At 45.1% G+C, this 22,922-nt stretch overlaps 1 protein-coding gene across 5 annotated transcripts in view; it reads left to right on the forward strand.

Annotated features, from left to right (window-relative positions):
* The window catches only part of RGL1 (ral guanine nucleotide dissociation stimulator like 1), a 255,851-nt gene that overhangs the window by 201,018 nt on the left and 31,911 nt on the right, over nt 1–22,922 (forward strand). For all 5 annotated transcript variants that reach the window (XM_047704124.1, XM_047704126.1, XM_047704123.1 and 2 more), the window contains 5 exons: nt 10,527–10,711; nt 14,071–14,195; nt 15,590–15,805; nt 19,515–19,618; nt 22,565–22,649. In XM_047704124.1, the coding sequence (XP_047560080.1) occupies nt 10,527–10,711; nt 14,071–14,195; nt 15,590–15,805; nt 19,515–19,618; nt 22,565–22,649 (715 nt within the window). The remainder of the gene's footprint in view (nt 1–10,526; nt 10,712–14,070; nt 14,196–15,589; nt 15,806–19,514; nt 19,619–22,564; nt 22,650–22,922) is intronic.

A 22,922-nucleotide genomic window follows, 5' to 3' on the forward strand; every position in this document is an offset into this window, starting at 1 on the left:
ACCATGCAGAAACCTGGTATCATGAATCTTCATTCTTTGGAACGGATCTGAAATTGGAATATCTGTCTGTCTGTCTGTCTATCTTAGATACTTTAAAGTGGTTTAGGAGGTTTAAGACTCATCAGGAAATGACACTTTTTTCTTTCCTTTAATACTATTATTATAACGTTGAAAGAGTTCTATTTCCTTTTCTTTAATGGACTGTCTTCACTTCCCTTCTGGAGCGCTATGTTTTGTTTTCTGAAACTCTTTACCACCGCAGTGCTTTAAACTGTTGAAATCATTCTGCTTTCATCTCTGTACATTCAGACGATATGAATGCCATTCTCAAAATCTTTTCCCAGCAGTTGTAAATAGTGACACCAGATTTTAGTCTGGTAAGGAATCAAATAGTGGTAATCCAAGACATTGGAACCGCTTTAAAGGAAAGGGGGGTGAGTTAAAGAAGCCTGGCTGTGATTCCTTAATGCCCGAGAAACTTGACGGTGGAAAGTACTAAAAAAATCTTCCCAGAGAGTTTGCAGTCAGTATTCATTCCAGCGAACTCAAATACCCTAAGAAGGCAGTGGGAGGAAATTAATCTGGCTATTTTAACAAAAATGGGGCAAAGAAAGGGGTAAGGAACAGAGCAAAAGTAAGACCTAAAACTTGAAGTTTATTTATTTTTAAAGATTTTATTTATTTATTTGACACAGAGAGAGAGATCACAAGTAGGCAAAGCAACAGGCGGGGGCGGGGGGAGGGGAAGCAGGCTCCTTGCTGAGCAGAGAGCCTGATGCAGGGCTCCATTCCAGGACTCTGAGATCATGACCTGAGCCGAAGGCAGACACTTAACCGACTGAGCCACCCAGGCGCCCCTAAAACTTGAAATTTAAAAGAATGAAAGGCTATAAGGTGAAAGGAGCATTTCTAAAAAGTTAAAGTAGGATGGAGGAAGAATTGGAGAAATTATACACAACATAAAAGAGCCTGGCATTGTCTTTAAAACTCCCATACTGGACAAGAAAAAGTAGAAATTATTGTCCTAAAAGTCATTGAAATCTTGAATCAGAATTGCGTGTTTAAGGGAAGAAGGTAGGTTCCCAAAGCAGAAATTCGTTTTCTAAAAATTCCGGAGAGGTGAAACGTCGATGGTCAGTAGTTCAGAAAGAAAAATCAGTGACTTACAAATCTCTTGGGGTTTTTGAAGTGTCAGAGAAAGGCAAACAGGCAACCCGACCAGACCCTGTCATTGAGTGACCCTGCAGCCTGGCAGGGGATGACAGTGTGATATCGCCGTCACCAGCCTGGCCCATGCCTTTGGCTGCAGTGTATGGTGCGCTTACTAGCCTTCTGCTGGGGGCCTTGTGTCTTCCTTTACCATCGCAGATTTGCTGTGAGATGTTGGCCTCCTTTTATCAGTGTGTAAATGGAAGCTCCAGAAAAGTATCATACACACTTTGACTAACGTCAAGCTGCTGGTTAAGCGAACCCTGGTCATACCAGGGTTCAAATACCAGCGAACTCTGGTATTTGAACTCGGGTCCAAGATGTGGGCTTCTCACCATTTTGTTCTTGGATGTCCCATTTCACAAGAGCATCGGGATCTCAGGTGCCTTTCCAGGCCACATCCGTCTAGATCACGGTTCCCAGTTGCAACCAGAAGTCCACGAAGAGCTAAGGCATATTATCACCATCGTGACGGGTGTTGTAGCATGTTAGCCTCCTGACATCTCATAATTTGGGATCATTTTCCTTACCCTGTATTGTTTTGCCTGGCTTTATTACTGAATGAACACCCTGAGCCAGGTCCCTAGACAGCTGTTAGAAATGGGGAAGTTAGGCTTGTTTCCTGGGGAAGGAGATGGGTTGTAGGATGTGAGGAAAGAAGAAGGAAGACCGGATGGGTCAGGCCCATGGATCTGATTGCCTGCTTCCTGTTCTTGGGGCCTGGTCATGTCTTTCCTTCCCAACCTCCCAACTTCCTCCATTCTAATGGTGCAAAATGGAGAAACCCTCAGCAGTTTTTTCATTAGAGGCCCATTTATAACATAAAAATGCCTGCCCAAGATGGTGAGGAACGGGAGAATACAGAGCTGCAGAGGTCCTTGAGAAGTTGTTTGGGTTGGAGTGGCAATGCCCTTTGTAATAGCAATAGATAGAATTCACTGATGCTTAGTAGGGATAGTCCCTGTATATCCTTTCTTTATTCCCATAATAACATGATGTATCTTACACATGAGGGGTCTGAGACAGAGAGAGGTTAAGGAGCATGTCCAAGGTCACACAGGGAACAAGGGAAAACTGGGATTTCAACCCACGCCTTGCCCTCTACACTCTGTGGCCTCTGCTTCTTTTTCCTGTGATAAAAATGAGATATTTTCTCTTAAGAACTTAGGTCAGACTCTCCTGTTCATGCTTTTTTCTTAAAATTAAGATGTTTGTCTTTTCTCTTCCTTTTTTAAAAAAATATTTTATGTATTTATTTGAAAGAGTGAGAGAGATAGTATGAGCAGGGAGAGGGGTAGAGGGAAGGGAGAAGCAGGCTCCCCACTAAGCTGGGAGCCCGATGCAGGGCTCAACCCCAGGACCCTGAGATCATGACTTGAGCTGAAAGCAGATGCTTAACCGAGTGAGCCACCCAGACGTCTGCTTAAGATGTTTGCCCACAACAGTTTTAGATTTGTATAAGGACTGAACAGTTAGTACAACAGAGTGCCCGTATGCCCCCCCCTCACAGATTCCCCTGCGGTTCTCATGTGACTATAGTGCGTTTGTCACAATTAACAAACCAGGATGGCACATCATTAATTGACGTCCGGAGTTTACTCACATTTCCCTACTTCTACCTCATGCCTTTTTTCTGTTCCAGAATCCCACCCAGGATATCATATTACATTTAGTTGTCATATCCACCTACGTTCCTCTTGGCTGTGATAGTTTCTCAGACTTGTCTGGGTTTCAGTGACCTTTATGGTTTTGAGATCAGATATATTATGGGATACCCCTTTATTGGAATTTTTCTCATAACTACACTGATATTTTTCTCATAATTAGACTGAATTTAGGAGTTTTTGAGAGGGCTATTACAGAAGTAAAATGCCACCTCATCACATGATATCAAGGGTTCCTACTGTCAGTATGATTTATGACTGTCCTTGGCCTCGATCGCCTCCGTGGGGCAGTAGTTTTGAGATTTCTGCATGGAAGACATCGTCCTACACAACCGTGTTGTTGGAAGGAAGTCAGAGTGCACAGCCCCCGGTTAACGAGTGGGGATTATGCTCCCCCTCTGGGAGGGTAAGCTATCTAATCAATGTATTGGGGAGACTTCTGCATGGGAGATTTGTTTCCCTCATCTATTAATTTATTTAAAGATTTTTATCAGTTTAGACTTGGTGAGTAAATTTTTTTATGCTTTGGATCATAATCCGATGCCAGTTTGTTGCTCAGATTGTTCCCGTTTAGGCCGTTGGGAACTCTTTGACTCGTATGTCACTTTGAGAGGCGTCTCTGTCATTGTAGGTATGTTCGGTTGTTCAAGCCCTTCTGACCTTCCGGCGCGACAAGGTCCTCTGGGCTCATCTTGTATGTTTCCGGCCCCAGGTCCAGAATCAGCCATTTCTTCAAGGAAACCTGGTTCTTTTCATGGCAGAACGGTACCGGCAACCAGGATCCTGGCTCTGGGTGCACTCAATGCTGCTGAGCTGTCATTTCTTCTTAGCCCTCTCCGCCGATAGGACTAGGAGATGTATGTTTACGCGAATTACGAAATACACATCTTTAGGAGTATTTATGTATAACCATCTGTATCTATATTATGTTAAACACGAGTTCTCGCTGATGTCTCCGGCTCTAATCCATGACCGCATAGATGGCTCTAGCCTACTTTCCTTGCTTATCTGGAAGTTCCCTCTGTGACAGCGAGAACAGTGGCGGCCCCCGTCTGCCATGCATTTGCTTAGTTGTTCAGCTCCAGGAGACTTGGTGGGTAGTATCGGGGTTGTCGGCTCATAACCAGTGGGAAACAACTCTATCAAGTAGAGCGCAGTGCTTATGTGCAGTTCTGTTCGCCTCTAGTCCTTCGTCTGATAGAATGCCCTTCTTAACAAAAATAGCTAGTATTTTTTGAGCACTCATTGTGTCTAAGAACTCTTCTAAATATTTTGTATGTATTAGCTCTTGGCCTCCCCATCCTATGAGGTAGCATCCATTGTTGTGCCCATTTTCCAGGTGAGGAAGCTGAGGCATACAGAGGCTAGCTCGCGGCTAGCCCCAGTTGGGCACTCCAGAGACTGTTCAGCCACATTGGCTGAGCTGCTTATGAAAAAGCAGGCATTTCAGAGGTCTCTTAGTTTCTTTTCCTTTTCTAATGGAGCGCAGACACTGGCACACCAAGGAAGGTTGGTGATACGGGGTTAGGTCTGTGCACGATGAATTCTCTTCGGTTTCTGTAAATTTGCCTTCAGTTGCCAGGGCCCACGCATCTAGTGTGGGAATAAAGGACAGGTGTGTAAACGCTGCTGACGTTGGGTGATTGGTTTCGGGCTCATCTCCTCCTCCTCTGGGCATTTCCCGACCCATATGTACTTGGTGTGTCTGTGTCCTCACTATCATAGTCTTCCTCCTCCTCTTCTCCTCACCTTGGAGCTTTTTCTCTTTCACTGCATCCTGGCCCGTCGCTGGCTTCTGTGCCCTGTCCCTGCTGCTGCTTTGCTCTGATTCTGGTCCTCTCTGCACCGATTTCCCTGAGCCTCTCAGCATTCCTCTTTCACTTTTCCTCCCAGCCTTCTAATCCCTGCTCAGCCTCTGCACCAAAAAATGCACAATGGAAAATGTAAAAGAAAGCACTGCAAGATGACCTTGACAAGTGCAGATAGTCGTGTTTCCATCTTCTCCAGGCTTTTTCAGAAAAAATGAGACACTGATTCTCTGCCTTCCTTTGTTCTTTCTTGTCAGGGAAACCATCTTTCCAAGGGTCTCCGAGGCAGCCTCTCTCTGGCAGCCTTCTCTGAAAAGGAAAACCTCCGTGACTAGGAGAATAAGGTGGAGGGATCTAGCTCAGAGTCAGTGTCAAGGTCACTTTGCTTCCTTCCCCTGAAGAGCAAGGTGCATTGGCTCCCACCCTCCGGGCTTGGCAGTGTCACCTGCCACATTGATTCAAAGGCCCACCCTCCACAAAGATTTTCTTATCATCTATCTATAGTAGGAAAAGATCCAGTTTTTGGAGAATATCTTAACATAGAAAAAAACATTTTGCTGCCTTTGAAAAAAAATGATCTCAGATCAATTTCTGGGGAGAGATAAGAGCTCTAAATGGACAGGGTTACTCCTTTTGTCCTGACAGTCCTATTTCTTGGCTTGGAGGTTACACATCATGGGAGAGATGACTTCATAGTTTGAAAATTTCTAATTAAGACTTTTTACCAGTTGTAGAATATTTTACAATGGGATTTTAATACGATTTAGTACCTGTGCATTCAGATCCCTGTATGTATTTAAAAATCTGTGGTTCGAGCATCATGGTAGCCTAGACACTCACCTCGGGCAGCCCAGTTACTCTGCGCTCAAGGCCCCCGTGGCAGCTCGCAGTTCTGTACTGGTTCCTTGTCCCTCTCAGCGAAGGCATCTGTCTTGTATTTTCCAACCAGGTATTATTAAGTGTGATTTCTGTTTGGTTAAAAAATTAAACCTTAAAACTGTTCTGCCCTCTCTCACCTCAGGATCTTTGCTCATGCTGTTGCCACTGAGTCTTCACCCCAGTAACTCTTTTATACCTAAGACCTCACTGAACATTGTTTCCTAAATCCTTCTGTGGGATCCCTGTTGTGATGTCTGTCATATACATGGTTTTTGTGAATATGGAAACAAAGGACACTCGAATACTATTAGTGTAATTAGTGAATTAATTCTCCCCATGGGTCTGTTTTCTTAGAAGTAGAAGCCTTAGACACTGTCTCTATCAGTTCCACGCATGGATGTCTGAGCATGTCCTCCTGTCCCTTAGAGACCGTTGTGGTAGGTGGCAGACAGTGGCCAGGGTGGCCTGGGGTAGAGAAAGCAATCCTGGTTGTCCCATTGGCTGTCATTTTGGGATCCTGCCCTGGCCACCCACCCAGCATGCTTCCTTGGGACTGAGCGTGTGTGGCTCTGTAATGGATTAAAGACGACTTCAGAAAAGGAGGTCACGTACCGCCTTTCCTCCTTACTGAGTTTAGATTATGTCGCAGTCATGATCTTTTTGCTTGGTCTCAGAAAACACTTCTTCAGTCTTCACAGGTCATTCAAGAAGCACGTCTTACAGTTTGTATTAGAGTTTGGGGTCCCTGAGTTGATCTGTCCCAAGGAGGATGCCTTAGGTGGGGTGTGTGTTTGTGTGTGTGTGTGTGTGTGTGTGTGTGCGCACATGTGCTTGTGTGCACAAGTGCAGGCTCTGTTCCCAGTGACTGTCTTCTTGCAGCAGGCCTGGGGCCACATGTGTTGTACCACAGTGTGGATTCCGTGTCTTCCTTTCTGTTAAAGGTAGAGGATTCTTTGAATGATGTCCGTGAGTGCTGACTGATTCTCATTGAGCCCTTTTACCTTTAGCCCCTTCCTTTTGTGATTATGGCTAGTAGTTTTAAGACTGCCACAGTCACATTTCTCTTTAGGTACCTTGAAATGTCAGTATTGCCCTGCTGTCAGGTGAACGCACTGAACGGTGTCAGGGAGCTGCAGGTAGGTGTTACAGCATCTGTCCTCCAGGTATGGGTCAGTGGAGTTGAGGGACCTGGCCAACTCCCTTTGTTCACAGGCGGCACAGCTGGGACCCATCCCAACTGGTTTTTCTCCTTCAGCCTCCTTCCTTGTTCTGGTGCAGAGCCAAGTAACTTCTCTAGCTTACCAGTCACACCTTTTCTGTAAATTTATTATTTTAAACCAGATTTCCCTTCCCTTCCCAAATAATCAATTCTGGTTGGGACCTAAAGTTAGTCTTAGGGGTGGAGCCACGAGGGGTGAGATGGAAAGGCGCTGGCCAGCAGTCCTGTTGGCTGCCATGATTATGTGATGTTGCTTTCCTTTTTGAAATCTTAAATGTTTCGCATTTTATCTGCTTCATAGTCTCTCAAGAACGGGAAGTTTCTTCCCAGGACTGGTAAACATAAAGCTACTATGAGCTTTGGGCACGTGTCCAGACCTTTCCAGAAAACCTCCCTTCCTGGCATGCTGATAACCACCCTGCTGATAGGAGGGCAGGGGTCTGCCTCATGTTGTATTGTGCTGTTTGTGAGTTTCTTTCTCTTCCTTCTTCCTCCCTCCTCCCCTCCCCTCCCCTTCATTCCTTCTTTTCTGTGAAAATGCTTTTTCGAGTCAAGTCAGTGTCTGGGTCTGTAATGAGCTCCCAAAGTCCTCTTAGGGTAAGCTGTGGGCACTGTCACAAAGGGTAGAATGAATAGATTACCAGAGCTATTAAAAACATCAGACTGAGGAGGACGGAATGTGCACCTAAAGGCAAGTCTGATCTGGACTCGAGTTCCTCTTCAGAACTCCCCCAGCCCTTCCAGGCTGCAACTTTCCATGAGGCCAAGCTCTAAATACTGTGTCCCATAGAAATAACGGAAGTACTCAGAGATGTAAACAAGGATACACATTTTGTAATCGTTTGTGATTGTGAGAACATAAAAATAACTTGAATATGTGCACGCTAGTCGAAGAATGCAAACATTAATGATGGTGTGCCCACGCCGTGGAATAGTACATGTAACTCTGGGAAACAGGTAGATCTCGAGGCAGTGAATGGTGAGGTGTTTTATACTGTTTCACCCTATTCAGTGGGGAAAAGAAAATCCATGTTGGCTTATAAATACATAGTACATTTATTCAAGTATATATACATATCCATTGAGAAGTCTAGAAGGATATGGGATGCCTGGGTGGCTCAGTTGGTTGGACGACTGCCTTCGGCTCAGGTCATGATCCCGGAGTCCCAGGATCGAGTCCCACATCGGGCTCCCAGCTCCACGGGGAGTCTGCTTCTCCCTCTGACCTTCTCCTCGCTCATGCTCTCTCTCACTGCCTCTCTCTCAAATAAATAAATAAATAAATAAAATCTTAAAAAAGAAAAGAAAAGTCTAGAAGGATATACTCCAAACTGTTAATAGGTAGTCCTGGAAATGGGATTAGAATGAAGAAGATGTAGGTATTTTGCTGTTTTAGTTTATATATATTTGTAATATTTACTTTTTTGCAATAAAGAATCAGCTTTGTAATTTTGAAACTAACAATTATGGGAGGCCAAGAAAGCAATGAATTGATATCTTTTCCTGTCTGACTGTTAATTGTGATTCTGGACTTCTGCCTCAGTTTTCTTTTCAGTTAAGAAACCGAGGAGTCACTAGGGTCATCGCATCGCCGGTCTTGTCAGGTGGAGGCTCTTTTTTAGTTTTATTGATTGATACGAATTATCTTCCCTCCATGACTGTTTTTCCATCAGTATCATTGGAAGAGTATCTTCTCCCTGAAGTTATTAAATATTAAATGAGTAATTCTTCTCATGAAATCAATTCACCCTTCTTTTGAGAAGGACAGAAGTGTCTGTGAGAATCAATGTGATGAAGGTAGAGATCAGGTTTTCCTGCCTTCCCGGCTGTGCGCGCCTGCGTGCCTACCCCAGTTCCGGGCTCGGTGCTACCCCAGTTCCGGGCTCGGTGCTACCCCAGTTCCGGGCTCGGTGCTTGTCAGCCAGGAAGAGAAGGAATTCATAGAAATAAGTCTCCTTCCTTATCAAAATGATTAGAATGCCACTTTGTTGTCTTCTTTAATTCATGTTACTCATGCTTTGTGAAGAGAAATAATGAACGCTTTGTGTGGGCTCTCAGAAAGTAGAAGTCCATCAATTTTTGTGGGGAGGGTGGTGAGGGTTTCACTGGGTGAATGGCGAGGGGACACAAGCATGGATACATAACAGATGAAGCAACAGGCGAACCAGGGATCACAGGTCCACTGACTAGAAGTGGTTTTCATTTACTTAGGTTTTCCTTTAATCCCAGAGCCCATATTAATTTCTTCGAACTTTTTGGAAGGGAGGGAAACTTTTGTTTGGCTTCTTATTTAATCTGGACTGAAGATTAAGAGCGTATTTTAATCATTTCTGTGGCTTTAAATTCCAGCATTTATTTGATGGCTTTATGTCCCCTGCTTCCAACGTACACATGTGACTATTACGCTTCCAGACACCTTCATGTCCTCGTTAGTAAAGTGACACTATCCATAGCAGTGAAGACAGTTAGTAAATTTATTTTTCTTCTGTTGGCACTCGACTTCCAGAAGTTGAGTGTTGAATTGGCTTTAGCTGTACATATGCCTGGATGGTCGTCAAGCTCCATGGTGGGAAATTGGGACGTGTGGAATTTAGACATGCCCGCAAAAGCCCGACCTGCAGGCCCACATACTTGGATAATATCACCTCGTGGTCTCTTTATAGTTTGTTAACTAAGTAAACAGTTTGTTTGAAGTATACTTAAGTGATCATTTAGAAAGGTGCCAACATAGGTTCTTCAGCTAAAAGGAGGTGTCCTGTCACTGTCAGTAACACCTGTATTAATTTCTAGCCCCTGTCACCTGCAGCCATTGTCAGTGCATTCACCTTAGCAGTGGGGGCGGCTAGTCAGCACAGAGGCAAAGTACTGTGTTCGCATCATACACAGCCCAGCACATCCTCTTTAAAGATGAAACGTAGAGTCACAGCACTCAAGACTTTTATCCTTTTTGTCAGTCAGCTGTTTGTTCCCCTGGATGAGGGGCTGCCCCTCACGTAGAGGCAGCATACCCATGTTGTTGGTAGCACGGTGGAGGGGGGAGTGGGAATGGCCCTGGCTCATTGTGCCCCGGCCCTTGTCTCACCTGACACAGACCCCAATGAGCCATCAGAGGGAATCACCTTCATGGGGTCTGTGCATCTCCACATTTTCTCCCCCCCCCAATAGGGACTGTTTCTCCCATAGTCTCCTCTTGTAATTCGAGAAGCAAAAGGATAATTTGAGGAGGATGTTTTTTTGGCACTTAGACTGAAATCCTGGGAATCTTTGTAAAATTAAATAAGTTGCTTTTATCTTTTCCCAATGTAGGCACTTCCTGTCAGTAGACAGATTTCAGGCCCATTGTCACCCATTTCCTAAAATTTTAGTCCAGTTGATTTTGTGGTCACTGACTTGAGTGAATCCAGAATTGGAAACACATAATCTCACTCTCACAGATTGCTTTGAAGTCCCTTCAGGACTCACTAAATCTTCTTCCACATGTCCACCCACCCCCACCCAGTGCGGGGTTTTCCAAAGTTGATAATTTGATGGTCCTTTGTCTTTTTGGAACTTACCAGGCCACTTAAAACAATGAAAATGGAACCAGCTTGTTTTTCAGTGCTTTAACTTCATTGACATTGCCAATGAATTCTCTGTTGACCCCAAGTCCCATGGGGTGTTTCTGGGTGAGGCCACAGTATCCAGGCCCTGTTTGGAGTCCCCACAGCTCAAAGGTGGGTGAAGTGACTCTCTCTTTCTCTTTCTCAGTGCCATCGCCTCCATCCTGAGGGCCTGGCTTGACCAGTGCGCAGAGGACTTCCGGGAGCCCCCTCACTTCCCTTGCTTACAGAAACTGCTGGATTATCTCAAACGGATGATGCCCGGCTCTGATCCAGAGAGAAGAGCACAAAATCTTCTTGAACAGTTTCAGAAGCAAGAAGTGGAAACTGACAGTGAGTACTTGCTTGGTTCCAGAGAACAAGCTAGATCCGGATTCTGCAGCTTCCATGTTGAAGATAGGTTCTCTCTATCCTTTTTTTTTTTTTGAAGATTTATTTAGTTGTTTGAGAGAAAAAGAGAGGGAGAGAGAGAATGCAGGAGGAAAGGGAAGAGGGAGAAAGACTCTCAAGCAGACTCCTCACTGAGCGCATAGCCTGATGTGGAGCTCGATGTCATGACCCTGAGATCACGACCTGAGCCAAAACCAAGAGTCGGAGATTTAATGAACTGAGCTACCCAGGCACCCCATGCTGTTTTCCCTGTACTTGATGAATGACCTCTGTTTGTCTCAGAGAGACGAGTTGCTGGGGGAATTGGCGGTGGGTAAAAATTCTAAAGTTTACCAAAGTGCTAATTACAGAGCCTCAGACTTTTAGAGCCAAGAAGGAGATTTTCAAGACCACCTAGTCTGGTGCTCTCCTTTTATAGAAGAGGAAACTGGCTCTGAGAAGCAAAGTGATTTCCTTGGGTTTCTCCTAATACCATAAAGAGGATCTTTTACCTTCTCTTGTCAACATGTCCTACGCTGAACTTGATTTTGCTTTTTATTCTCTGCCTCCTGGCTCCCTGGCTAATTAATGGGAACCCCTCACAGCCACCCCCATTCAGCAGGCAAAGAATGAAATCCACTTGTGCTCCTGCCCTCAGAAGAGCTCAGAAAGGCCCAAAAAGGTGTTTCTCTGTCAAGCTGGAAGACATCGCCATCACTGAGCATCGCTGATGGCCTCCTCAGAGGAAGTTTCTGTGGCTGTTTTTTCCTATTGGAGGAACTGACTGCCTGTTTTCAAGGACAAAGGAAGGGCCACCACTGCGGGTCGTGGGCCGCTTGACATTATCTTTGAAGAAAGTCAGAGCGAGGTTAGGACAGGCTTTCAGCCTGATGATTTATTCCTCTCGCTGGCCTGCTGGGTGATGGTTGCCATGGCGGCTGACCCACTTGGAGCTTTTGACAGGCATTTCCCTGAAGTGACGCCCGATTTCCTCGATGAGGGAAAGGAAGCGGTTCCTCACGACCGATAAGGGAAGCTGCACCGGTGCCAAAGAAAATAACCTTCCATTCCCAGCAGTACCTGTGGAATTGTTTCACGTTTGGGGGATCCGAGCAGGGGGAACACGCAGTCACATCATGAGAAGCCGACTGCCGAGTACTCTGTATCTCAGATGACTTCATCTGCCGGGAATGTTGGAATACCAGGGGCGCTCCTCCAGCTGCCGGACCTCAGCTCCCTTCAGGGCCTCCCTGCCTGTCTTTGAGCCGGAGTGGAAAATGCTGTGAGAGAGCCCAGCTCTCCCCACTGGGGCTGCCCCTGGCTCCGGGCCTAATTGGGGAACCGGTGGGACCAGTCCTTCATTGTTTCCGACCCAGCGACTGGAAGGCAGAGCGCATTTGGCTGAGGCAGGGGAGAGGGAGAAGGCCTGACTTTGGAAAGGCTTTCAGGCAATGCTCACAAATGAATTTTTCCTGAGTTGGGAAAATTTTAATCAAGAAAGCTCTAAACTTTCTGTTTATTAAGTCCAGGGGTCGTTTGTGAAAAGGGGGTTTCAGGAGCTTGGTTCTTTTGGGCATATTTTGCCCAATTCCACACTGGTGAAAGCAAAAGTTCGCCTGCCTTGTTTTCGAATGGTAAAATTGTGCTCCGAGTTTTTACTTCCTTACCTCTGGAAGAGAGCCAAAAGCAGAAACAGTGAAGGCGTGGCCTCGGCCCCGGAGAGAAAGGACAACATAGTCTTCACCCACAGCCACATCCCGGACACACACGGGTCACTGGGAGTGTTCGTTGGGTGGATGAGAGGATCTGACCTTACCACACATCCTCTTTGGCTAAAGTGGGTCAGCCTCTGCATTCCAGAGCCACTGGGATGGATGCAGACAGCAGCTAGCAAGAGGGATGGGTGGCCCATTGTGAACCTTTGTTTAGGATTTCAAATTTCTTCCTCCGCTGAATCGGAGAGTACCCCCAGAGCTGTGTGGAGGCAGAGTGGTGAAGTCATAGGGTTTTAGCTCCTTTAGCTTTTGCCTGTTTGTGCTTCAGAATCCAGAGGCGGGCAGCGACTCCCTCCTGCCTTCTCCAGTCATAACCCAAGCCCATTGGCATCAATACCTTTAGCTCACCCATGGTGGGGAGGGCACTGTGGGGGGGGGCATCCTTAAATCGCATGCCTGATGCTGGAGTTGGCAAGCACCCCTGTGGTGTTCTGATAGGGGGATGATGTACGGTCACTGTCAGCACCCCTTTCCCCCTGGAAAACCAAGAAGAAAAGGCCACCCCAGCTTGACCCAAGATACGGCAAAGTCTTATTCTACAAAGAAAAAAAGCTTAAAATGTAAACATCCTGGGGGAGTAGTAACACACTGTTTTACATTTCTGCCAAGATAAAACTGAATGCAGCCAGGTTTTTTGTTTTTTTGTTTTTGTTTTTTTTTGAGAACAGATTTGACAGGAGAATAAGGAGTGTGAAGGGGATGAGGTAGGGGATGAGGTTGGAAAACAACCCAGGAATTGGGAAAGGTTCCAAGAAAGGGAAGCTGGGGTTCAGGTTCAACTTCATCCATTTCCACAGTCTTTCAGAATGGAGCCTGGAGTTCCTAGTCCATGGGCTGAGTCCTTCAGCTTTTGGTTTGGAATCCCAGTAGTTATTATAGTGATTTTTTTTTTCCTCAGTTCTTCAGTCTGTGTCCTGTGTAATTGGCTAATTGTGGATCTTATCGGTCATAGGGCTCAGGTCAATTTAGTTTCAGGCTATTCTACCTCACACATCCTCAACTTTAGGTGGGAGAGTGAAAGCTGCTCCAAACATCTTGAGAATTCTAACAACTGTCTTAGAATTCTGGGGCCTTCATCAGCATTTCTGACATCAGCATGGCCCATTCTACTTCCCATAGCCTGGCCTGCTTTCATGCCCCGTCCTTCCAGGCTTCTGGTTATGAATGGCCAGTGATTATGAATGGCAGAGTTGGGACTTATGAAGTGGCTGGATGGGTCCTTAAGCTGAGGGGAGGGTATGAGAGAGCCCAAGATGAGCGAAACCCCCAGAATGTAGCCCAACTTTGCTTCTCTAGACTGCCTAATCTGTCTGTGTCCTGGGCCTAAGAATCTGGTTTATCAAAGGCATAATGTGAGTCCTCTGAACTTAATAAAGGTCAAGCAGACCTCCATTTCACTCAGATTCACTGTGCTTAGCAGCTCTCCCTGTGGGTTTTCTGAAGGATTAGCCCTCTTCTTTCTAAATGAAGGAAGTGCAGTTTGTACTAACAAGGTCGTAAACAGTGGCACCAAAATACTAATTTTTTCTTCTTCCCATCTGTGAACAGATGGGTTTCCCAGCACCATCTTCTTCAGCCTGGAAGAGGAAGAGGAACTGGACATCGGAGGGTCTGCAGAATTCACGAGCTTCCCAGAAGATCTCGTGGCAGAGCAGCTGACCTATATGGACGCAGTATGTGTTCTCTCGGTGCCCCAGATGGGCTTCTGCTTAAAATGTGGGGACTGACAGTACTGGTGGCCTGGGGAGGCCAGTGGGGTAATGTGATTTAAGTCTTTTGTGATCCTTGAGAGAGGCCATGCCTGTAAATGCAGAGTGAAGATGTGACTTGAATCGATCATCTGAATAATTCAGGCCCTAGCTCTACTTGCAATTCTGGGTGAAGGTGCTTTCTCCTTGGTACTCGATACACAGAGGGAAATAAGAATTCTAATTCTCGTGAAACAAAATCCACCCTGTTCCATGGGTATTTCTCTCCCTCCAGACTCATAAATATTTCAAGATCTGAACTGTTTATTTGAAGGATGGTAAAGCGGCCTAGTATAAATTAGGAGAAAATAAGTTTGCTGAATCCACATGTGGCTCTGTCTGGCAGTTCATGTCTATGTGTGGTTCCCGTACTTTTGAAGTTTGAATATGTTTGCTAGACGTTCATAGTTGATGACATCGGTCACATGTCTTAGTGCAATGTTAGCTGATAAGTATCAGTTGAAGAAAAGAGGGCTGTTACAAATTATCATGATGGTTTTAGCTCTTCGGCACTTACCACTTTGAAGAAAGCAGCGTAGAACGTGATGGAGTTTCCATGTAGGGAGCATGCAAATAAACTGTCAGAAGCAAATCCGAGAGTCTATGTAAAGTAAATCCTGGTGTTCTCTCTTTCATACAAACCCTTGTATCTAATTGTCATACAGATGAGAATCCGATTTGGCCAACGAATTTGCTTTGATTTTGTTCCACAATTGACAGCATCAGAGAAAGTTAGGAAACCTCATTGGTGATGACTTTTAGGCAAAGACCTGGAAACCAGGCTGTCACTTCCTTTCTTCCTTTTACTCTGTGACATTGAATGGTATTTCCTTTCACATGTGTACATTCTTCATTTTAGAAATCCTGTAGCACGCATTGATGATAATGCCACATGCACTGTCCTTCTTTGGATCACTTGTCACGTGGTCACTGGGCGTCCATATGCATTGTGCCCAGTTCATGATCGTGAGTGCCCAGAACATACCCTTGATATGATTTTGAGGTCAAAACCCTCTCCACCGCTAGTATAGATTTGTACCTGTCTTTTGAAATAGAGAAGTCAAAATGTGGTCTGTCATTTAAAACACTCTTTCGGTCATTGTGTTCTGTTTGTGCAGTCGAGCAGATTTAGAAGGAACATGTGGGCTTTTCTGACCAGTTAACATATTAATTATTTACTTTTGTCCATTGAAGTAGACCCAACGAGGCAAGTCAAGTGGGAAAAGGTGGTTTGTCCAGTTCACTGATGACCCAGACGATGTGCTTTGCCAGATGAAATGTCTGTGTGGTCCTTAAAGTCAGTTTCTCTTTTGCTCTAGCAACTGTTCAAGAAAGTAGTGCCTCACCACTGCCTGGGCTGCATTTGGTCTCGACGGGATAAGAAGGAAAACAAACATTTGGCTCCTACGATCCGTGCTACCATCTCTCAGTTTAACACGCTCACCAAATGCGTTGTCAGCACCATCCTAGGGGGCAAAGAACTCAAAACTCAGCAGCGAGCCAAAGTCATCGAGAAGTGGATTAACATTGCTCACGTAATTGTCTTTTTAAAAATATTCTTTGTATTTAGTAGATGTCGGAGACTACGCCATCTCTGTGTTGAAAGGGGTCTATGCGTTCGATCGCAAGGCAGTCAAATGACCATTTGCGAGGGGACTGTTGGGTTTTTGTTGCTGTTACTGTCCCTCCAAAGTAAGGAGAAAAATTGCCTTTCTTAACTTAGGAGCTTATTTTTCCTCTTTAAAGAAAATTGGTCCCTTGCACACTTCCTTCTTCTCAGCAGACTGCTTATTGCTGTGTTTCCAGGGTAAGACTACCACCGCTTTTCCCCTTATTTTCACCAACTGTCAGTTCTGCCCATTTTCAGTAAATAGAACTTGAGAGTCTAAGTGTCAGACAGACTACTCTTTTTTTTTTTTTTTTAAGATTTTATTTATTTATTTGACAGAGATCACAAGTAGGCAGAGAGGGAGGCAGAGAGAGAGAGGGGGAAGCAGGCTCTCCGCGGAGCAGAGAGCCCGATGCGGGGCTCAATCCCAGCACCCTGGGATCATGACCTGAGCCGAAGGCAGAGGCTTTAACCCACTGAGCCACCCAGACGCCCCAGACAGACTACTCTTCAATGCAGAACGATTACCTACCTAAAGCATCCTTCCAGAACCCTGAAGAATGACATCTTCTACCGATAGAAAGAGCTGGCGTGTTCTCAGAATCCTGAATCTCTTTTCCAAAGGACTGAGATATACAGGTTTCACATTAATCTGGGGCTTTTCAGGAGGGCCTTCAGTCTGAAGTCGGACAGACAGAGTTTATTTAGGCCTGAGTTACATTCTGCTGAGTGTCAGTCTGGTCTCTTGGGTCAGCTGCTTGCATGCCGTATGACCTTCGCTTATCAGTATCTTCATGATCCAGAAGAGGTGAACGGTATTCTCTTGGTCACCAGGTATTTCATGAGCTCTTAAGTGCACGTGAGCTACAGTTTTATGTACTTTGGGGACATCATTAGGATAAGCATAATTAATGTGGTCTTACAGGAGCCCGTAGTCAAACAAGGAAGCTAAGATAGCCTGGAATGATCTCAGCCGAGGCAGAAGAGGAATGGGGCCCTACGAGATAAGCTATGGTTGTGGAGGAGGGAGAACTCACTTCTGGCCCGGGGGATCAAGGAAGGCTTCACAGATAGGATGACATTTGGATTTAGCTTTGAATACTAGATAGAATTTTTGGTATTGGAAGATTGGACAAGGTTTTTTTTGTTTTTTGTTTTTTTTTTTTGGTAGGCAGAAGTTACATCAGCAAGAGCTATGTAATTAACAACGACTTTGAAACACAAGTATTATGTAAATATCTTATTAGTCAGTGTTCTGGGTTATATGGGTCAACCCTCCACCAAAACCCATTTTGCTTTCTATGCTAATATGTATTTCTTTCATTAAGCCTTCATGTTTAGGGCATAATGCTTAAATTTTCACGCACGCACGCTCTCTCTTCTCTGTCTCTCCTTCTACCTTCTCTTTAACATTCTCTTTTGTTATCTTTGATTAAAGAGCAGGGCTATGGAATTTGCCTCATTTTGAATTTTTAGGTGGTCTGTTACCACAGATGTTTTAGTATATGAAAAAAGAAGGAAAACAGTATCTTACAACTTAGGTTTCTCCTATTCTGAATTGAGCTATTTCTCAAGAGCTACAGAAGTTCTGATAGAGTGGAGCAGAGCATGGAATGTCTGTCTTCTTAAGATGATAAGAAAATATTTTTTTGCCATAAGTGCCATATCCTTTAATCCATTCAACTGCTTAGAAAATCTATAGTGAGAATACAGCATCTGTATGTTTGACAGTATTGCTCAAACAATGACTTTTGGTCCAAATTAAATATAAATTGTGCATTTATGTGATAATAAGAAATACAAGCTGAACAATTTGAGGTCTCTTCCAAATCCCATAGCACGTGCTTAAAAGTCAGGGGTCCTTGCTCTTGGCAACGTAGTTTCCTAATACTGATCATGTTGTGTCCCTTGAAATTGTGTGGAGTAATTTAATAAAATAATGAAACTCTTAGGTGGTTTCCTGCCAAGATTTATTTTACTTTTCCTGCATTAATCACAGTTAATTTCTATCGAGAGGATATTGGAAAAACGATAATAATTTTATACAGAAAGTATTTGTGACCTAATGTGATCATATTTTCTTGGACTGGCTTGGCTGCTGTGTTTGTGTTTTACTTTTGCATCTCCTGGAAGATACCTCCCTTTCTAGAAATGGGGCCAAATGTCTCTTGTACTTCTCTAAACCCATAACTGAAGCCTCTTTCTGGATAATGTGTTCCATATGTCTATTACAATTTGCATGAAGTATCTGTGCCCGAGTTCCTTTATTTATTGCAAGTTTCTTGACTTTTGGAACATGACTTTTGGATTCTGAACCTTTGTTGAACCGTGTTCCCGTGGGTTTGGGTTTCCAGACTGACCGTATTTCAGAGTGCTTTCTCTCCCTCTTGCCCGCTCGCTCACACTTTCTTTTCACATAAGGGGAGGGCATTGAGACATTTAAAAAGAGTGGGCATGACTTTTGTAAAATACTTTGGCACTGACTCTAAGAAAAAAAATGTTTGGAGGTTGGTTTGTTTGTTTGGCATAGTTTTAAGTAGCCAGATTTTGGCAAGCTAAGTCGGAGAAGGCTGTTTTCCCTTCTTATTCAGGATTAGCATGACTTCATGAAATGACCTTCGAAGCAATGTGCCTTTATGTCCAACCACCCCGGGGTCTTTTGCTTCCGACGTTCTGCACAGAGCCAAACCCGGGCTCGCACAGGGTGCTCCGTGGATAGATTACACTCCCCAATGCCTGCACGTGGAAACATCTCTCTTGACGTAGGGCGTAGCCCACTCTCCCCGTGTTGCCAAGACTGGGACTCTCTCCCTTACTGTTCTGCAGTCCCTGCTGGTCACCCGCCGCTGAGGCCACAGATGCAGACTCCGTGCGGTAGCTTGGGTTTCAGGATCACAGAGCCTCTCTCTCCTTACCCAGAAAATGCCATCCAGAATATTTCCTGTTCTCTTTCTATTTTGTTTCCAAACGCTGCCAAGGCGAATTTCCTTTTGAAAACCCAAGTTATTTTGGAAACACCGAAGGAACCAAGGTGTTTCTGAATGTTGATGATCGCGGCCCAAGCCAATTTGAAACCAAATGAATGTGTATAAAAATATTCCCTCTTGGCAAAGAGCATAAAAGCCAAAGTTCAACTGGTGGTGAATTTTTATTGCCAAGTTGTATACACTGCTCTGGGCAGGGGTTGGCCGTGAGATGTTCAATACCGTCTGAGCTCACGGAGGCTGCTGCCTGGCTCCCTTCGGTGTGTCTGAAGGAGATCGTGATCTTCCATGTGTGTTTTCAGGGCATCTGTGTGCTTTCCGCAGAAGCAAGCTTGTGTTCCCGAGCGCAGCCCTGCAGCCTCCCCTCCATTCGTTGTTTTTACTGGGAAAGCTGGAAACCATAAAACTGTAACAACAACGCGAAAAATATATTAAAGGGAGGAAAGCAAGCACACTTTGCCAAAACCTATAAAGTGTTTCGGTGACTGGGGTGGGAGTCAGGAGCCACTTTCTGATGTTCAGTATTTATACAGCTGCCTGTTTAGTGGTAAGAATTCATAGCAGCTGTGATACCTCTAAAACAGGAAACCACCAACTCACTGTATTCGTGATGTTTAAATGCCTTTTATGTTCTAATCACTCTCTGCACAGGAATGTAGGATCCTGAAGAATTTTTCCTCCTTGAGGGCCATCATTTCTGCACTGCAGTCCAATTCCATCTATAGGTTAAAAAAGACCTGGGCCGCTGTCCCCAAGTAAGTTCCCAAGTGTCCTGCTCTGCTTTCTTTGGCTGGGGTGACTGGTCGCTGTATCAAGGGTACGGGTCCTCGCCCTCAAAGCTCATATTATATAACTAGAGAAACATATTTGAAAGCCTCTGTGTGTCCCAGGCAGGGCGTGTGTTACACGGAATCATTAATAAGTTTTGAGGTGGGGCTGCCGCAGGCGTCAAGGCACATCAGGCAAAGTGTGCCCGAGCGGAGGTTATTGGCTTCAGGGAGGATTTTAAGGATGTGCTTATGGTCTAGATTCCGAGGGGTAAGTCTGTGGAATGATGAAGTTGTAGCAGTTTGCTCTTACTTCTGGTTATTTCTCGGTCACATTCTAAAGCCCTGAGCTGTGTCAGATCGTGTGCATAGATGGGCCATTAGTTCTTGCTGTTTGGCTAGAATCAATTCTGTTCCCTTCTGTCTCAGCGTGCTAGAAGCTACCTGAGTGATATTAAAAACCCCCAAGTGTTCCTTCCTAGGCACCTGACTAAAGTTATCAACTGGCCACATTTTATATTGGTTTTCATTGTGTATTGTTTCTTTTTTATATTGTTTTTATTTTATGGTGTTTTTCCTATTTCTTGGTGGAAACTTTGAAATAATTAACAACTTATTGTCCTTATTATTTTATTCTCTTCCTTCCCCTATTTCCAGAGTTTCCCTTGTAGACCGGAGAACTTTTTGCAGAGGAGGGAAGGGTGAATGAGGAGGCAGCTCTGGTTTCCTGTCAGTACAGATTTAGAACCTGGGGAAGGTGTCATGGCTACTAACTAGGCCACTTACATGGATTTGAGCTAATCGAGAAGTCAGGCTGTATCAGGGAAGAATGTGTAAACTGTTTACAGTCTATACGTGTGCGGTATAGTCTGTTTCAGCCAGGAGGGGGGCCAGCTGGCCCCCCAGGCAGGCCTGCCCTTGTGGGATTGATGGCTTCAGTCTTTAGGAGTGGAAGGTTGAGGCATTCGGTTTCATCGGTTCACTCAGAGGTGATTAAGCCCTAAGGGACCGACACTATCCAAATTTTCAAGAGACTCAGATTGGTACACCAGAATTTCTTCAATTTATACTGAAAACGAGTGGCAGAGTACTCAATGCAGACCAGTGGACTCCTATTCTCAATCAGAAGAAAGGAGACTCAGGGAAAGTAAAATTATTTATTACACAAGGCTTTGATGAGTCAGTAGACAAAAACTGAAGTGGCTGATCATAATGCCTGGTGTTACAGAGCCACAGAAGCTACAGCCGCTGGGAGCCTCCAAAGCTCACGCTCTGCTGACAACACCGTTATCTACCAGGCAAAAACCCGGCAGAGAGGCTTTCCACAGTCTGATGCAAGTTTTTTGATCACCACAGGTTCTTCCTCCTCTTCAACAGCTTGAATAATCCAGCTGACCTTGTATGGGAAGGAGAGATTAGTTGTTTGGTTTTCCTTTGCATCTAAATCTGACGAAAGAGAGGGGGCATATAAAATCATGAGATGATAGACCTTGGTAACATACCAGGGGACAATCAGATGCATACAGAGCCCTCATCCTCAATAGCACGGACCTTCTCCTTCCCCTCCTCGGTGCTCCCCGGTCATGGGATCAAAAACAAAAAGCAGGGGTTGCTCAGGGGCTCTGCCTGCTGTGCTTGAGGCGGCCTCCTCTGATGGCAGCGTAAGGTGATCCTCTCTTGGTCGCCCTATGAGTCCCATTCTTCCAGCTGGCTTTTTAAACGATTCCACCTCAAAACAAACCTCAGAGTCTCATTCTGTACCATGTGGGTGTCTGGTTCTTTTCTTAGCTGGTTGGTTCATGTTTTAGCAGGGATGCTGCACAGGGGTCATGAGGAGACGCTTTCATATCAGCAGCTTTCCGTAGTTTTCATTGCTAAATTCAGGGACAGGTTAGGATGCCTTATTTGGTGATCACTTTCCCTAATGCTAATCACTTTCAGTGCAGAGAGAAGACGTCTGTTTATTTCTCTTTATTTAGGCCCACATATAATTAAGTTCTAAATAATTTTTCTCAAAATACAAATAAATAGCTTTACTGGTTTTCTTTATTCTAATAATATTACCCTCGTGGTAAAACAAGGTAGTAATGGCTTTCCCGTGATCATGACGTGCTGCCTATGGAATGATACGGCCCCATTAATTCTCTGCCTCCAGAGTCCGCCACTCAGTAACCCTGGGAGGCTGGAGAGAAAAGAAAAGCCTGAGGCCAGTGGAGAGGGACAGGAGCCCCAGAAGGGACAGGGCAGAGTAGGCGCTTTAGGTAGATGATCTTGCTGACCTTCACAGTGGTCCCTCAAGGGGACTCTTAGTATGTTCCTTGTATAGGTAAGAAAAATGGAAGCTCAGGACGGTTAAGCAGTGGGCCCAAGAGCCCTGGTGTTTGGGATTTGAACACGGGATTTGAACCCCGTCCCCTGACCAGAGCTCATTCTGCTTCCATCTACTCGGTCTCCAATTTGAGAGCACTGGCCTGTGACTCAGGAAGTTTGGCTTCTACACCTGCCGTGCTCAGCGCTTAGCGTTGGAAACGTCAGCAAATCCCTGACCCTGGCATCTTCATCCCTAGATGAGGGGGCTGGCCAGCAGGATTTCTCAGAACCCACGGGGCTCTGTGTGGGCATTGCTAAGACAGATTTTTTTTTTTTTTTTAAAGAACATGTCCCAGTTGAACAACTTGATGGCCCAATTTAACTCTATTTATGATTATAACATTTGTGGTTAGGAACACCACCCCCCCTTACCATAGGTGACCATGTGTACCTTTAAAAAAAAAAACAAAAACAAACCCAGCCAGCATGAAAAGTCATTGGCTTCCTCTCTGCTCCTGAGATGAGTCCAGTCCCTCTGTAGCTACAGGTGACAGAAGGCAGCACAGCCAAAGGTGTGGGCCTTTCACTGACTCCTTGTGAATATTTTCTTCATCTCTCTCCCAGGGACCGGATGCTGATGTTTGAAGAACTTTCAGATATCTTCTCAGACCATAATAACCATTTGACCAGCCGGGAACTTCTAATGAAGGTGAGCTCTTGGTGGGGGTGCCGGGCCCCATCGCTGGTAGCCTACAACGACGAGAAGGCAGCATTTTTGTTCTCGAGGGCAAATTGAAGAAGCTCGGGGCTGAAAAAACTGAACGTCCAGCTCTGTAGCTTCACGGTTACACAACCAGATTGTGGAACTTGTGCCCATGAGTGTATCCCCTTAACAAGCCACTCTGCGGATGCCAAGTGCAGGCGGAGAGGTCGGTGAGAGGCCCTGGAATATTCCTTCTCAGCGAAACGTCTTCTAGAGTGA

This window comes from Lutra lutra, chromosome 15 (genome assembly GCF_902655055.1).
Source record: "Lutra lutra chromosome 15, mLutLut1.2, whole genome shotgun sequence".
NCBI lineage: Eukaryota > Metazoa > Chordata > Mammalia > Carnivora > Mustelidae > Lutra > Lutra lutra.